We start from the raw sequence: 15,658 nt of genomic DNA, 5'->3' as shown, positions 1-15,658 counted from the left end.
AGCAGGAAAAACAGACAATAAGAGGCAAAAGTGGTGCTTATGGAAGTCAAATCATATCGCGCACACACACACACACACAGACAGGTTGAGATAATACAGTGAAGGGGATGTCAGCATTTTCTGAAGGAAACCTTATTTGAAATATTTGCATATAAACGTTACCCTTATGGGCTGAAAGCCAGCCAGAAGATTTTGGGAGGAGCAAGCTGAGGGAGAGGTTGCACCCCTGCAACTTAAAACCCAAAAAGATAGTCTGCATCCATAGCACCTGAGGCTGTGATGTTATTTGTCCTCACACTCTATTGAGCCTGGCCAGTACCTGAAGAGGGAAGGAATGCCCAAAGGCTATAGGCAGTTATGTGGATTCTACAGAATGTTGCAGTCTTCCTTCCAAATCAGTACTGAATTACCAGCACAGCACTAGAGAGGGTTACAGGAGTAATACAAAAAACAGGGTTCTAATCTCTCCTGGTCATTAATGTTACATGGACCCTTGTACGCTAGCTAAATTCTGGCTTGGCTAATTGCATTCTGCCTCTCTAAATTCCCTCTGCAGATTCTGATGGATTGGTATTTAGCCCGAATCATTTGCTTAAGCATGAATCATTATAGTCTCGTTTTTGGGAGAGTTTGTGTCCCCTCTAAACCAGCACAAGGACACAAGAGTGGAGCTAGAGATAGAGCTTCAAACTGAAAATGGCTTAAACAACTAAAGAATCACAAACCAGATTGCTAAGTACTTTTTTCTCTTCTGCTGCACTGTATTTGCCAAACATGCTTTTGAACTGGACCCATAATTAATGTCTAGTCTTGGCTACACATTTGTGATCAGAGACAATCTTTTAATACCGAAGAGACAGAAGAATAATCAACGGATACTGAAGGATTCTAGGTATAATGAAGGTCGACTCCTTCTGGGCTGAGGATGCCTATTGCTCCCCGCTTCCGTAGGGGGAAGAGTTTGTTTGGAGGCAGAGCATAGCTTTCTCTGCTAATTTATTTAGAAACCAGGCCCTATAAAGCTTCAGGGGATGTTTAATTTGGCGTCCCTCCACAAACAGAAGATTTAATTCCACTCAGATTTGTGTATTTAGAATTATCTTTGTAATAATAATAATAATAATAATAATAATAATTAAAAAAAAAAAGCAGAGTTCAGACCTGAGCATGGGGGGAAGGGAAAAGGCAGGTCTGCTAAGTAATTAACCCTTCCCAGGGTAGCACTCAACAAGTTCAGTCTTTTTGCAACACGGAAAGAGTATTCTCAGGTTCAGTTGGTGATGAATATTAAAGTGAGCATACATCTCATTACAGCATGCATGGACACTACCTAGATCCTTGCAAACCCGGGGTTCGCTTCAGCTCAGCTTCCTTGGGTGGAAAGTGCTAAATTAATATTAAGTGTTATTTCTGCAGCATCAGGAAGGACAGAGCACAGGACGGAGTCTCAAGAGATCTAGAGTAGCAGCCGTGTTAGTCTGTATTCGCAAAAAGAAAAGGAGGACTTGTGGCACCTTAGAGACTAACAAATTTATCTGAGCATAAGCTTTCATGAGCTACAGCTCACTTCTGTAGTGAGCTGTAGCTCATGAAAGCTTATGCTCAGATAAATTTGTTAGTCTCTAAGGTGCCACAAGTACTCCTTTTCTTTTTTCAAGATATCTAGATTCAGTCCCCAGCTCTGCTGCAGACCCCTGTGTGTCCTTGAGAGATTCACTTCACCTACGCTGTGCCTCAGCTCTCCATCTGTAAAATGGGGAGAATACTTCCTCACCTCACAGGGATCTTGAGATTTAGGTGCAAGTTCGGGGACGTACAGTTTCTTTTAATGGTTCTCACAGATTGAGAACCACTGCTCTATTGCTTAGTCTTATACCAATTCCACTAACCCCACTTCTATCATCTTAGCAGAGACACATTTCCTCCCCAACATGGTGGAATTCAAAAGACTCCTGAACCATTCAGAGAACACCTCAGCAAAAAGGGCCTGTTCTCTTCCCTACATCTGATATTCCTTCCACTATTCCCACAAAATCTGAAACACCTCCCTTCTTAAAATCAGTCTCTCAAGTGTGACCCGTAAGCTTCTCTGTGCTGAGCAGATCTAAAAAGTCATTTTGCTTCTGAGTGAAAGCAAAACTGTTTCCATGCAGAATGGCTCTTGAAAGTCATTAAATAATAATAATAAACTGGATTTTTACAGCATTCTGGGCGCCTCACATAACATCATTCAAGCTCATAAAACATCCAAATGCACAACAGCTCAAACAGATAAAACAGGACAAGATAAATGATAACCATCACTAATTAACGTCATAGCAGCACAAAGGCTGTCACCAGGGCTGGGTGACATTATTTGGACAAAATTTCCAGCTGCTGAAAAATGCAGAAATGTTTTGTTCAACCCAAAACAAAATATTTTCAACTTTTTCAGTTCAGCCAGAGAACTAGAAAAACAGACATCTGCAAGTGTGACAGCCTGGGACTAGAACTTTGCAGAAGCAAAGTAAGAGCTCTATCTGTGCTTTCCCTTGCAAGTTCTTAGGGATGAAAGCTCAGCTCAATTTGCTCTCAGGGAGGTCAAGAGAGGATAAAGGGCATCAGCAGCTCAGCCAGATACCAATGTGCTTCTGTGTGCAGCAGGCTGAAGGGTGGAGGTTTGACCAGTTTTTAGGGCAAAAGAAGGGAATGAAAGGGTCTAGCTAAAGAGCAGCACTGTGCACTTGGCACCCGTGCAGGGGCCTGGGTATGCTGCCAGCTGTTCTGCTGAGTGCGCCTGGGGAGAATGCAATTTACACAGTCTGGGCCCAAAGGGAAAAACATAGTTCTATTTATTGACTTTTTAACTTTCCATGGTGGTTTATGAAGTGTGGGACAAATGGTTTAAATAAGGGGCTCAGTTAGAGCTAACTAGGAGGGAGGCATAACAACAAGGATGAGGAAACACACACAGCCCCATGCACACAAGTCCTTAAAGAGCCACAGTCCAGCCCACGAAAGGGGTACCTTACTTTCTGCACACCAGCTCCCTTCCGCACGCAACAATCTGGGGCTTTGCAGGCACAGGGGCCACATGTGCATTTCTGTGTCATGCTGCAAAACTGGGACCAATGTAGCCACTAAAAGCAAGTGCTGTTAGTGACACCTACTGCAGTGGTACGAGCACCCGACGTCCAGCAAACCTCGTTGTTCTTGAACATCTGGTTGGCGTGACCTGCATGGTGCAGCTCCCTGCCTTCCTTTGTTCCCAGCAGTCTTTTCCCCTTGAACCAGCCCATGTGACTGGAATGCAACTCTTTCATTTCATACGATGGAAGGCATCTTAACAGGGAAGCAGCCTCTCAACTTATCTCATGACTTGATCATTGCAGCAAGAGGGAAAAAGCAGCTTGAAAGCTTTTTGTTCAGTGGCGGGTTCTCCCCCTCCAGCAAACCCCCCCCCCCCACCACGTGTGCTTGCTGGGCCCAGAGCTGCTATGATAGGAGCTGTATTTATGGCACGACAGATACAGAGGTTCTACTAAAAAACAACAAACCCCAAGCTGGCAATTTCTCATTCCAAACCTAGCTGTGGGCCTGCACAAAAGGAGCAAGGCAAAGTAAGCCTCTGCAGAACAGCCAGGAATTGATATCTGTTCTGTCTCTCCACTGAAGCATGCCTGTGGAGATGAGTCCGGGTGAGCCCCCATGGCTGCTGGGAGGAAGAAGGGCTCTCAGGCTAGGGTATGGGGATCCTGAGAGCATGGAAAAACCAAGGGCCATTTCAAAAAGAAAATGAATTTGCAAGGCCCAGGGGAGGGATTAGACATTGACCTTGAGGAGATGACCTAATAGGGCTCTTCCATGTCTAGCTTCTGAGACTTCCTGGCAGTTCTGTGCTGGCCCTGGGCAGTCCCTGTATCGTACAGCCACCCCTGGGTCACTGCAGAAGTCATTTCTCATTGTCCGTGTGTCAACCTCACTCTGTATACTCAGTGCCCTCCCCTGCTGTTGGTTTGTGTGTGTACCGGATGATATACAGCTGGGCCTCACAATGACACAAGCGCCATGCGCCTCAACGATTCCCGACTCCCTGCTGCTTCCCGTCACTATGGGCCTCCGCGGCTTGAAATACTAACTCCTCCTCAGCAGTCTCACCAACAACGCCCATTTGGAGCCGATCCACCTTGCTCCTCATAGGGCCACTCAGTAGCATGGGGCTGAAGTCACCCACTGCAGAACTCCCAGGCCCTTTGCTGACCTAGGGAGTAAGTAGTCAGGTGCAAAAGAATCCAAGCCCGGCCATGAAAGACAGTTTCCTCTCTTCTGGAGTGGCTGCCTAGGGGCCTCAGGGTCCGCGCTGGGGGTGTGGCTGGGGCAGCATGCAGGGTTTCATGCATTCAGCCAGCCTGCTTGCCAGACGGGGAACTCAGCTCAAAGGTTAAATCAGTGCTAGCACCTGGGGTCCCCAGCTGGTAAACACAACAAACACTGGAGGGTAAAGTTGATCTGAGCCCAGTCTCCCTCCCTTAATGACAGGCGAAAGGCCATATCAATTAATAACCTGTCCTGCCCACTCTCTTTATTACAGCAGCACTGGGACAAAGGCTCCATCGGCACTTTTGCTTTACAGTGCGCTGTCTCAGGCATTTCTACCTTCCCTGTGCAAATGAGTTCATCACTCAGATGCCCCGGTATATAGTATCTCAATCTCTGATCAAAGCTCCTTTTAGAAATCCAGTTAAACAAAACAAGCAAACAATTCAGCTGGGACAGTTATAAATGGCAGAAGCTTGAAAACACCTAAGAGGCCTTTCTGAGTTTGAGGTGCTTATATTTAATTAGAAAATTAGATTTGACGAGCGTTAACCAATAAGAGTCTTCCTGTTACCAAGCATTTATATAGTGCTGCCAGTGTACATGGTGTTTCTCAAAAATGGAGGGTGGATTTGATTAATTTTGGGTGGTTCTGAAAAGAATTCACAAAAAGCTATATAAAAACGTTGAACGCACGCACGCTCCAGGTGCTTCCCAATGGGATGCAGCAGCTGTGCCACAGAGTGTGTCAGAACAGGAAACACCTGGACTGCTGAGCAGGCCTGACTGGTTTAGGCAGAATGCACCTGTGCCGCTGTCCAGCCTATTAACACCTCACTGCTTTCAACAGGTAAAGGTGGGCCTGCTTATCTCAAGAGGGCTCAGGGGGAAGCCAGCTGCACTTCGATGACATCTACTTACATTGACAGACTCCTTGCCATTGTACTTCACACGGATCCTTGGCTCCTGAATCACATCCAGGTCGGACCCTGTGACGGTCAGCGGCGTGTGTCCGCTATAGAGAAGCAGTGAACACCACGTTAATGGAGTTTGGCAGGGAGAGCTGCAGCCGCGTCTAGCGACTGTGCTCCAGCAACACAGAGGCTTGTTGATCTCAGAAAGAGGTTTTCTGTGGACTCGACAGGAACTAGGTGACACTGTGGATTAATACACTATTGCGGAGTCTCTGGGGAGGGATGTCTCTCAAGTTAATTGGATTTTCTGGTCTCGGTTGTCCCCCAGCGGAGAGTCACCTCCTACATAACACTTTAAAGGCTCGGCACAAACAAAAGCAGCAGGATGAAAAAATAAACAATCGGGACCAAATAAATAAGGACAATAAATTATTCACAGTGTTTAACGATTTATATAGTGAGTCTTTCAAGTAACAGGGTGCTGCATGATGAATGGTATGGGCTATGAAGGGATGGTTATTTCTCCAGCCTCCAGATCGCAGGTCGGGCACAGCACAGACACCACCCACCACATGTAGCAGAGGTTTGGCAGGACAAGGATGACAAATAACCTGTCTGGTTAGCCACATGGGAATGTAGGGAAGCAGAATGTAATGAGCCATGTTAGAATATGGCCACGATTCTGGTGTGAATGCCTCCAAACGTTTGAAAAAAGCACCATGGGATCTTTTATTCTTTGCTTTTGCTTTATTTGCTGGACAGCATCTTCAGTAGCCCACCACCCCTACCTTTCTAAAGGAAATACCAGCTATGTCTCTTAGCATCTCTACCAGTGATTCATATGAGCCCACAAAACCCCTCTCACTCAAGACACCAACTCACCCTTGATTTCAGGCTGCAGGGAGGACATCACTTTTAACCTGCCTTGGTCTTTTCTCAGAGGAGACACTTATTTCTCCCACTGGCAATTTTTAAAAAAAATTACTGAATGTGAAATTAATGGGCCTGTTTCATCCTTTGTGCAGATTCATGGAGTTACAGCAGGGATAATTTTGGCCTCGCTTTTTAAGACTCCACACGTCAGAGTGATGCTGCAGCACCTGCCATTCTGTCCCTAGCAGTGAATCTTGGATAAATGGTGCATTTCGATTAGCATCAGCTTTTTTTTTTTTTTTTTGGTTGCTGCTGTTTTTTGTTTCATTCCAGACTCTCCAGAGCTACAAGAAGGAGACTTTAATGAGCAATTGTGCACTTTGTCAGCAGATGGGAGTGATCTTGGGGCTTTATTTGCTCTCCCAGAATCTCTGCACAGATTGAGACGGCTGTAATTGCCTTGGTAATTACAACTGGTTTAATAACTCAGGACCTGATTCTCTACCTCAGGAAATGTGGAGGTTGTAGATGTTTGGCAATGACTGATTCAGGACCCTGCATGGGAGACATGCTATTCAAATAGGTTCTCTTTTGTCCTTACCTGGTATATCCTGAGAGATGAGACTGAAGGCATGTCTACATTGCAATGTAAACCCAGGGTTCAAACTCAGGCTCAAGCCTAACCCCCCTTCCATTTACACACAAAATTGCGCTAACCCAGGATTGGACCCTGGGTCCCTGGGCCCCAAGGGGATGGAGGGTCTGAACCTGAGTCCAGCTGGAACCCAGGGTTCAAGCTTGTTGCTTTGGAGTGTAGATGCAGGCCCACTGAACTCATGCTATGGGAGTCCACTAAAAATATCCCATAGGCTGACTTTCTCTGTCCTCTGGACAGTCAAGTTTGGTGGACAGTCAAGTTTTCCTGCACTGAGCCACAAAGGGCTGGAGCATCCACGCTTTGGGAAGGCGCTAGGAAGTCTGGATATGGGTGGTTGGACTCAGGCACGCATAATGCAGCTGGAGATGCTGGTGCCCCAGGTTTGGACCCAGGGTTCAACAGTTCCTAACCTGGGGTTACAAATGAGTGTAGATGCTCAAGCCCTAGGTTAACAAACCCAGCGTCTGCTAACTTGAGTACTACTAACACTGGACTTACAATGCAGTGTAGACATACCCTGAGGTGCTTTAAAAAGGGTTTTCTGAGCCTCTGCAGCCACCATACAAGGATGCAGCTTCTAGACCTCACCCTGAAGCTGAACATCTCTAACACCCAGTGACTTTCAAGAGAGGGGAGGGTGTTCAGCTCCTTGCAGGATCAAGGCCTAATAGCAACGTCTTCAATATTTACACAGGTGAACTAACCCCTGGTCACCTGACACCAGCTGGATGTTGACAAAGGCAGCCAAACAAGCAAAGAGAATTCAAAAAGTATTCTCCCCAGGGGAGCAGGTTCTAGGACTCTGAGCTCTGAACCATGTTTTCTAGTAGGTGGGGGACCAGGAAGGAGCATAATAATTTTTAAAGTTAGTGTGGATCCCATGGCATGAGAGTTTCCAGTATGATTCCTAACATAGATGGAGGGCAAAGCAGGTCAGATGAAGGACCAAATGCCAACAGCTGCCTAAAATGCAATCAGTGCGGGTTTGAAAAAGATAAGTTTCCTCCCCTTTATGTTTTTTTTTTTTTTTTTTGCTGTAAGTGAGCACATCTGAATGCAGGTAAGCACAAGAGATGGATCCCAACTAGAACACTGGATCGCAGCTTGCTCAGATTATGGGGTAAATTTGGCTTAGGGGATCACCTCCATGTTTGCAAACTTATCCAAACAGTTGGAATCTGCAGGAATGGGCAGGCAACTGCATGGGTGTGTGTGTGGGGACGGGGTATGGGGGAGGGTGGGGTGGTCCTTCTCTACACTTCCTGCTTCCAAATGAACCAAGAACCTGGTTGGAAAGGCCTCCTGCCTGGTACTTCAATACTGCCTGCCTCTGGGTGGCATATGGGGAAGAGGGAATGAAAAAGAATGGACTCCCTTAAAGAACACTCCCTTTGAGTCCGGGGTGAAGGCCTAGACCAGTTCCCACAGAATCCAACCAGCTTGCGCGTCTCTAGTTCTATTATATCTGGTGAGTTAGCTTCTGTGCCCTGCATTCACTCCCACTGGGGAAGGAGATGTGATAGAAGCTGTAAGAGACTCTTGTTACCTGGCTATGCTCCACTCGGGTTCGATGCGCTGCACTCTGGGGTCATCAATGTATTCAAATTCCAGAGTGCTCTCTAATTGCGCCCGGTCCACACTCACAGAGACATGGATGGAGCCCAGGCCATGTGCTGACGGAGCAGAGACACACACAATCTCATTCATGGATCTCCTGTGAAAAAGAGAAACAGGAGAGCGGTTAGCCAGAGAGCATCTGTGCTACAGGAACGGGAACCCTCTTACGTTTCCGTAGTGCCGCTCCTCCAAGGGAAGGCTCTACATCCACTGCAATCTCGACTCCTACCACAAATGCAGCTGTTTCTGGGGTGGGATGTGGCAGCTGTTAATAGCCCAATAGCAATGCTGCCCACCAATTTAGGACAGGAAGCAAATAATGTGCTTTCCAAGTGGAAACTTGTAGGGAGTCAGGTACTCTTGACACTGAGAATTCATTAACATCACAGAGGAGCAATGAGGGATCCATGCAAGAGGAGACCCCTCCTGCCTATCCAAAGAGAAAGTCAGACTCCCTGAAATTACTCTGTGTGCCAAGCAGCAGCCTCTCACATCCTTCTGTGAACCTGCTGCCTTCTGCAGGCGTGTGAAAGCAGATGGCTGTTTTCCAAGTGAGATTTGTATGCTTATTCAAAAGCCAAATTCTTTTCCCCCAATGGCACACATGGACCTTGAAAAGCAGCCTGTCTCAACCTGAGAAGGGCCAGGCAGAACTAGAACATATCACTACTCTCTTTGCAGCTTTGTTTTCCTGTCCCCCTTGTGGAACAGGGAATGAACCTCAGGACCTGATGCCTGGTGGTTGGACAGACCAGACCATCTGCTTCTCTAAGCGCCCCAAAGAACTGCTACGTGGGCTGCTTAACAACATGCTTAAACAACAGAAAGGGATCAGTTAGTGGTTAGAGCAGGGGAATGAGAGCCAGGACACCTTGAGTTTGTCTCTCAACTCTGCTACTGATTCACTCTGACACCTTGGGCAAGTCACTTACCATCTCTGTGTCTTGATTAGTTCATTTCTGAGACGGGTCTAATAACACTTGTGTAGTTCATAAGTGTACTGTGAAGTTAGTGTTGGCATGAAAGGTGCCAGACTGACAGCCCTGGAGACCGAGTCCTATATTTATCCACAGATGGCACTGGCAGTGGTAAGACAACTCTGACTTGGAAAGTGGAGAGGACAAAAATGGGAGACCCTTAGTGCCAATCACAACAGAGCTCCCTTGAAAAAAGACTTTAAATCATTTGGATTATGTTTGGTTTGGAACCTTTGCCGACTTGACTAAACTGCTGTTCTCGCCTTGCCTCCCACTGTCTCTTCCATCTTCCTTTTAACCCTTTCCTCCCACATCTCCTCACTCTTCCAACTCGATCTATTTTAACAGAGAATACGTTCTTTATTGGCGGGGACTTGCAGGGTCTGTTTGGGGAGGGGTGGGCAAGAGCAATAATTCTTTGCCAACCGTTGTTGCGACAACTTGATTCCATGAAAAGGAGCCCTCTTTTCATTCCTTTCCTGCACTCGCCTCTCAAACGCTGGGAATGGCACCCCCGATAGTCACACAGCCAGCATTGCTCAGAAAGAGCTCATTGCACTTTCAGCTGCCTTTTATCTCCGGCATCCCCACATCCCAGTGGCCTGGCATTGGTGCTGATGCTCTAGTCTGCCAGAGATCAGAATTCACAGGGCCCTGCTTAGCCCTTCCATGAGATTTGAAGTGACGCATCATTGCTGGCAGAGTCACTCTGAGCTCCCTGTGATCAGTTAATTAGCTTTCTGTTCTATTATTATGTCATCATGGTGAATTTACCCACTCTTCCAAGAGACGGGAGAATGGCGGAAGCCGTAATTAGAGGGAATCTCATTAGAAACTGCTTCATCTAATCAGGCTCTCCCTCACCTCTACAACAATTCAAGTTCATTGCCACAAAGCAGGCCAAGGACAATACGGACCACAGTGTGCCAGAGGATGGCAAAACGGTGTAATTTATATACTGCTGTTTGCGGTGTTTAAGTTGCTGCTTGTCTGGTGTAATTAGAACATACAGATAATTTAAAGCATGGCAGGATTTTGCAGGTCAGAATTTGAAGGTGGCCTGAAAATAATCATGTATTTAAGGGATTAAAGTATGAGGCTAATTCTGCCCTTGAATGCACACATGCCAGTTCCTCTGATTTCAATTGCAGCGTGGCAGAGGAACTGATGATAAATAAATGATAATGTTTGGCCCTTAAGGAGTAGCTCACTTGCACAGGATGATCTCAAAGTGTTTTATACCCCATGAAGTGTGGCGCTCTAGATAAGCAATAGCGTTGTCCATTATAGAGATGGGGAAACTGAGGCACAGAGAAGGTGACTCTCCCAAGGTCAGGACGAATCAGCAGAACTGGGAACAGATGCCAACAGTCTTGATACAAAGCTCCATTCTAAACGTTCAGCCACAATCTACCTGATACGTGGATCCAACATGGAAGGAGGTGGGATACTGCCCCTTGCTCTAATCTGGCCTGGCAGGAAGCAGGATATTGGATTAGAGTTTATATCTAAAGTCTGTGGGTCAGGGACTGTTCCCTCCTATGTGTGATTGCCCAATGGGGCCCTGACCCTGACCAACAGTGAGGACCAATGGCCCCTGTGTGCCTAGTCGTTAGCTGAATTGACTCTTAGCAGACTGGCTGGTAGCAGCTCAGGGCTGTGTAAATGCTGCCACCCATCATGGGCCCTACAGGAGGACATCCCCCATCCCCCACAAAACTTGCCAGGGCTCTGCCCAAGCAGAGAGGAACCAGAAGAGAGAATCAACGGCAGAAAAGAATGAATTAAAATAGGCAGCAGAAATAATCACCAGCTTGAAGCAGGCTCCGTTTTCCTTTTTAACTGTTCCAGAGACATAAATGGGACCTTTTTGGGAAGAGCTGAGGAAGGTCATTAAATCCCCTCTTATTAACATGGTGTTCCTAAACCATCCCTTCCCAGTTCAACCATAAAGTGGGAACACAGACTCGGTTTTATCTTTTCCAAGGCTGAAGGGAGCAGTAATTACAGATATACAGCACTCTCATTGGCCTCCATAATATATCCTGGGACTAGATGGTATTACAGAATGTACTAGGAGGCTGAGGGGGAAGCGCAAATCTGGGTGGCTCCTCTTACCACATGCCTACCAATTCCAGCTGCACTCCAACTGGATTTGCAATTGGCAGTAGATCTAGGAGTCAGACTGGGCCACAATGGTAGTCAGGACTCCTGGGTTCCAATAATTCCCTCTGGTAGCTAGGCTAACCTACTTAAATTCTCTGATTAAGTTTCCCTCTGTAAAAGAAGGATTATTCTTTCCTCCCTTTCACTGGGAGTTGTGATGGTTAATTCAGAAATGTGCATAAAGTGCTCTGAGGTCCTCAGATTAAATGGGATGAGATGGATTCAGAATGATCATTGTTAACATTCCAATATGCACACATCCTTAGCTGAGATCCTCTCCATCTTCCAGCAGAGGAATCACACCTCCACAGTCTTCATATACCTCATCTATTCCCCCTGAGAGGCCTCATCCAGGACTTGAGCCCAGCATCTCCTCTCCTGTTGCCCAGCTGGGTTCAGGTTTCAGGCCATTATAGAGGCCTACAGGCTCCAAGGGAAGTTCTACCCCTGAAGTTATTAAATGTCCAGCATTTAAGTGGAGGGGAAAGGTTCCCAGAGACTGGCAAAAACCATCTCAGCAGCTGGCAGCCTCCGCCCAGAGTACAAGGGGGCAGAGTCAGACAGTCCCTTTCTCTCATGTGTCTCAACATTTTATAATGATATATCCCTGATTCTCCCATCCACTGCCCCTGAAGGGGCAATGGTCTGGAACAGGACTAAACACAAACTGTGTACATGAGCTGCCAGGTGCATACAGGATTACTGCATAAGACTCCCCTAGGCTCCTTCAGTGGGCGCAGAAGGGAGACATCCCCACTGCCCTGGAGGAGCCTCTAAGTGGATGAGCTCCTTCATCAAGTGGCATTTGTGGGCAGTTGGCCTGATTTCATGACCCCAGACAGAACATTTTTCTGAAAGAGCAGATTCTTCCTGTGTTCCCCCTCTCACCCTGTAATCCTACACACCCTGGGCGGAATATTCAAACGCACTCAGCGTTGGCCTGACTCTTCTCCCAGTGGGGTTAGTCAGGCTAATGCTGAGCACTTCTGAAAATCCCACCTGTGCTGTACAAGAGATATGAAGAGGTGTCCTGTTCCAGTGCATATATATTCCATGTACACTATGCAGTCACGTATGCACGGCCTGCTGTTGTCGTATGGAACGTATAGTATGTTTGGGCGGGATTACAGCTGCTCAGGACGGACTGGGTTGAGGACTGTTAAAAGGGATTCTACAATTGCTGTGATGTTTGTTTGGAATTTTTGGAGGGGACATCATTTTAATATGCAAATCATGGAATGGGATAAAATTAATGTACATAGAATCAACTAATTGCAATGGCAGATTCAACCGCTCTCACAGACAAGATGACATAATGGGATTAATGAGAGGACGGGAGTTTGCAGCTGGAATAGTTTAGAAGCTGCACTCGGGTGGGGTGAAGGGATCACAATACAGACACACTCTGCCCCTTCTTACCCATAGAATTCGCAGGTCTGGTTTCCCAGGAACACAGACACGCTGCTGCCGGCACCCAGGTAGTGGCCACTGATGGTCACCATGGTCCCTCCAGACTCCGGGCCACGGCTAGGGCTCAGGGAGCTCACCGCTGGATTCTTGAGAAGGAAAGGAAAGAAAAGAAGGTCACTGTTTTTGTCTGCTGGGATCAAGCCAGGATCAGAGCACGCCTGAGGGAATACTGAGACACAGCAGAGAGTCTCCTTATTCTCAGTTCATAGGCCTGGTGCCACAGCTGCCCTGATCAGCTGGGAGTAGCATATGTGGGGAAACTCACCTCAGCATCCACAACCCAATTCAGCTGCCAAATTCTAACAAGTCTCAACGGAGCATGTCCAAACTAGGATTTTTTTTTTACCCAAAGGCTTATAACTCAGCTAAATATGGGTGTTCTTCCCCACAGGGAAACAGCAAAAGGCAAACGCTTAACAGGGCAAACTTCCTGCCAAAGTCTTTACTCCAGTTGGTTAGAGTTTGGCAAAGTTATAATCAACAGAAAACAGGGTCTTATAATGGGAAGTGTTGGGCAACCTTAACTATATGTGGCACTATCAGCTCTGCCCATAATACACACAAACCAATAACAAGAATATTGCGGTTGGAGGGTCTATCTTCCATCAGTGACAGGAGGAGTTATCTGGGCATCCCTGGGAGTTTACACTCCTGTATCCTCTTTGACATCACATCAGTGTTTCCATTGTAACAATGCCAGTTTTTATACTGCTTGCATCAGCAATGGCTACTTATTCCTTTTAAGAGAATCTGCAGAAAGCAGGTACTTTTTTGTTTTCAGTGAGTGGATATAACCAAATTTTTTCACTATTGCTTCCACCTTACCACTTTATGACTCATCTGCAAACTGGCAGCATCCCATCTGCATTCTGTGGGTACTACCTGCTTCATAGTACAGAGTCCACACATTGGATCGGTGCTGTTTTTCCCCATTGCTTTCAAACCTCAGCATATGCTTACAGGTATCAAAGGAACTGCTAGACTGGATTAGACCAGTAGTCCATCTAGGGCAGTATTGTGGCTCTGAAAATGGCTGGTAGTAGATGGTCCATAGGGAAGCACAAGGAACCTCAGAATGGACAAATACGGAATAACCTGCCAAGAAGGGAAGACTCCTCCTCAAACAATTAATGGTTGGCTTATCTCTCTGACCCAATTTTTATCTTCTCTAATGACACCACCAATACAATATGGATTTGAACATTAAAAACAACATGATGTTTATCACTGGATTATAAATCTGAACCTCGGATACAGCAAAGAGACGCAATTCAGAACTGAATGGACATGCCAGCAGTTAAGCAATTGTTTAAATTTCCAACTTCAGAGTGGCTTTCGGTTAAACTTTCCTGGACAGTCCCAGAACTTAACTGAGCTGAAGCTTGACTGGCAAATTGATAGGGACCTGTAAGGATCCACAGTTCCATGCTGATATCAAGATCAACTTCCTAGAATAGTACAGTAATAGTAGAATTAATTTGTCACTGGCTGATAAGAATTTTAATTATTGTAATTTGGGAATTATTACTTCTAGATAAAGTAAGCACTTTGTGTTGAATTCATTCTGTTAAGCTTTTTAAGCACTACCATAAAACCATCTTTATTTTACTTCCTGCAATTTCTCTGTTTTTATCTTTAAAATTCTCTTGATTAATAAAGCTTAAAATTAAGAACTCCTGAGTGGGTGTACTTTAGCTATACAACCCCAAATTCATGAAAAATTACTTATCCGGTGTGTGCTTTATATTCTAATTACTGTAATGTTTTCTCATTGTGGTCACTCTTCTACATATATAAACCCTTTATGAATCCTACCAAGTGCCTGGGACCAGTAAATTGTGGCAAGGAGTTCCAGGGGCTAGCTGTGCATTATGTTAAAAAAAAATCCCTGTATCAGTTTTAAATGTGTCACCTTTTAATTGTATTGGGTGTTGCCTTGTTCAAGCATTACAAGACAGGGTAAAAGGTGTCTGAAAATTCAGGAAGCTTCCAAGAGGTAGCACTCTGAACAGAGTGTAGGTTCTACCCCCAAAAGGTCATTCTCTTAAACAAGTGAAAGGGGGAAGAGCAGGTGCTAGGAACATTAAAAAAAAAATTTCTATAACCTCCCCCTGGCCAAAATGCCAGGGCTGGGATTAGGCAACCAAATCGGATTTCCCCATTTCTATCTTGTATGATTCTATGTAAATTATGGGAGATTTACAGATAGGCTCCACCTCTCCAGGTAAAATGGGTGTCACAAAGATGACAGCATAGATCCTGAAGTGTATCAGTCCCCTAATGAGCTCACTAAGACATGAACCCTTTCAGAGTCAGAACAGAACCCTGTTTTAAGGTGCCAATCAATTTTATTACTGTATTTAATGGAGTTTGTGGCTGTGCTATGGGGTGGAAAAAGAACCCCAAATAACAAAAAGAAATTATGTACTTGAAGGTTTTGATGCCTGAGAAAAAGAAATGATAATAAAGGAAGTGCTGAAAAAAATGGACAATGCAAGGAGCAATAATGCTCAGCATATGTTTAATAGGGTGCTGCAAGGTATTACTCCAAGATTAATCTTTGCAATTACTTTCAGCTGAGCCCTGGTTATTATTTAACACAAACCATGAGAGAGTTCCTTCTGCATGGCTAGGGAATTTTCCTTTAAAAATTGGCAATCTGAGAAAGACCAATAAGATGCCCATTG

At 45.7% G+C, this 15,658-nt stretch overlaps 1 protein-coding gene across 2 annotated transcripts in view; it reads right to left on the bottom strand.

The window, feature by feature from the left end:
* The window catches only part of PLXNA2 (plexin A2), a 315,976-nt gene that overhangs the window by 43,739 nt on the left and 256,579 nt on the right, over positions 1-15,658 (bottom strand). For both annotated transcript variants that reach the window (XM_084611054.1, XM_084611055.1), the window contains exons 15-17: positions 12,921-13,057; positions 8,288-8,455; positions 5,218-5,311 (exon numbers count right to left, since the gene is read on the bottom strand). In XM_084611054.1, the coding sequence (XP_084467180.1) occupies positions 5,218-5,311; positions 8,288-8,455; positions 12,921-13,057 (399 nt within the window). The remainder of the gene's footprint in view (positions 1-5,217; positions 5,312-8,287; positions 8,456-12,920; positions 13,058-15,658) is intronic.

Source organism: Lepidochelys olivacea (assembly GCF_965140295.1).
Source record: "Lepidochelys olivacea isolate rLepOli2 genome assembly, chromosome: 21".
Classification (NCBI taxonomy): domain Eukaryota; kingdom Metazoa; phylum Chordata; order Testudines; family Cheloniidae; genus Lepidochelys; species Lepidochelys olivacea.
This window is presented reverse-complemented; position numbering and strand designations above follow the sequence as displayed.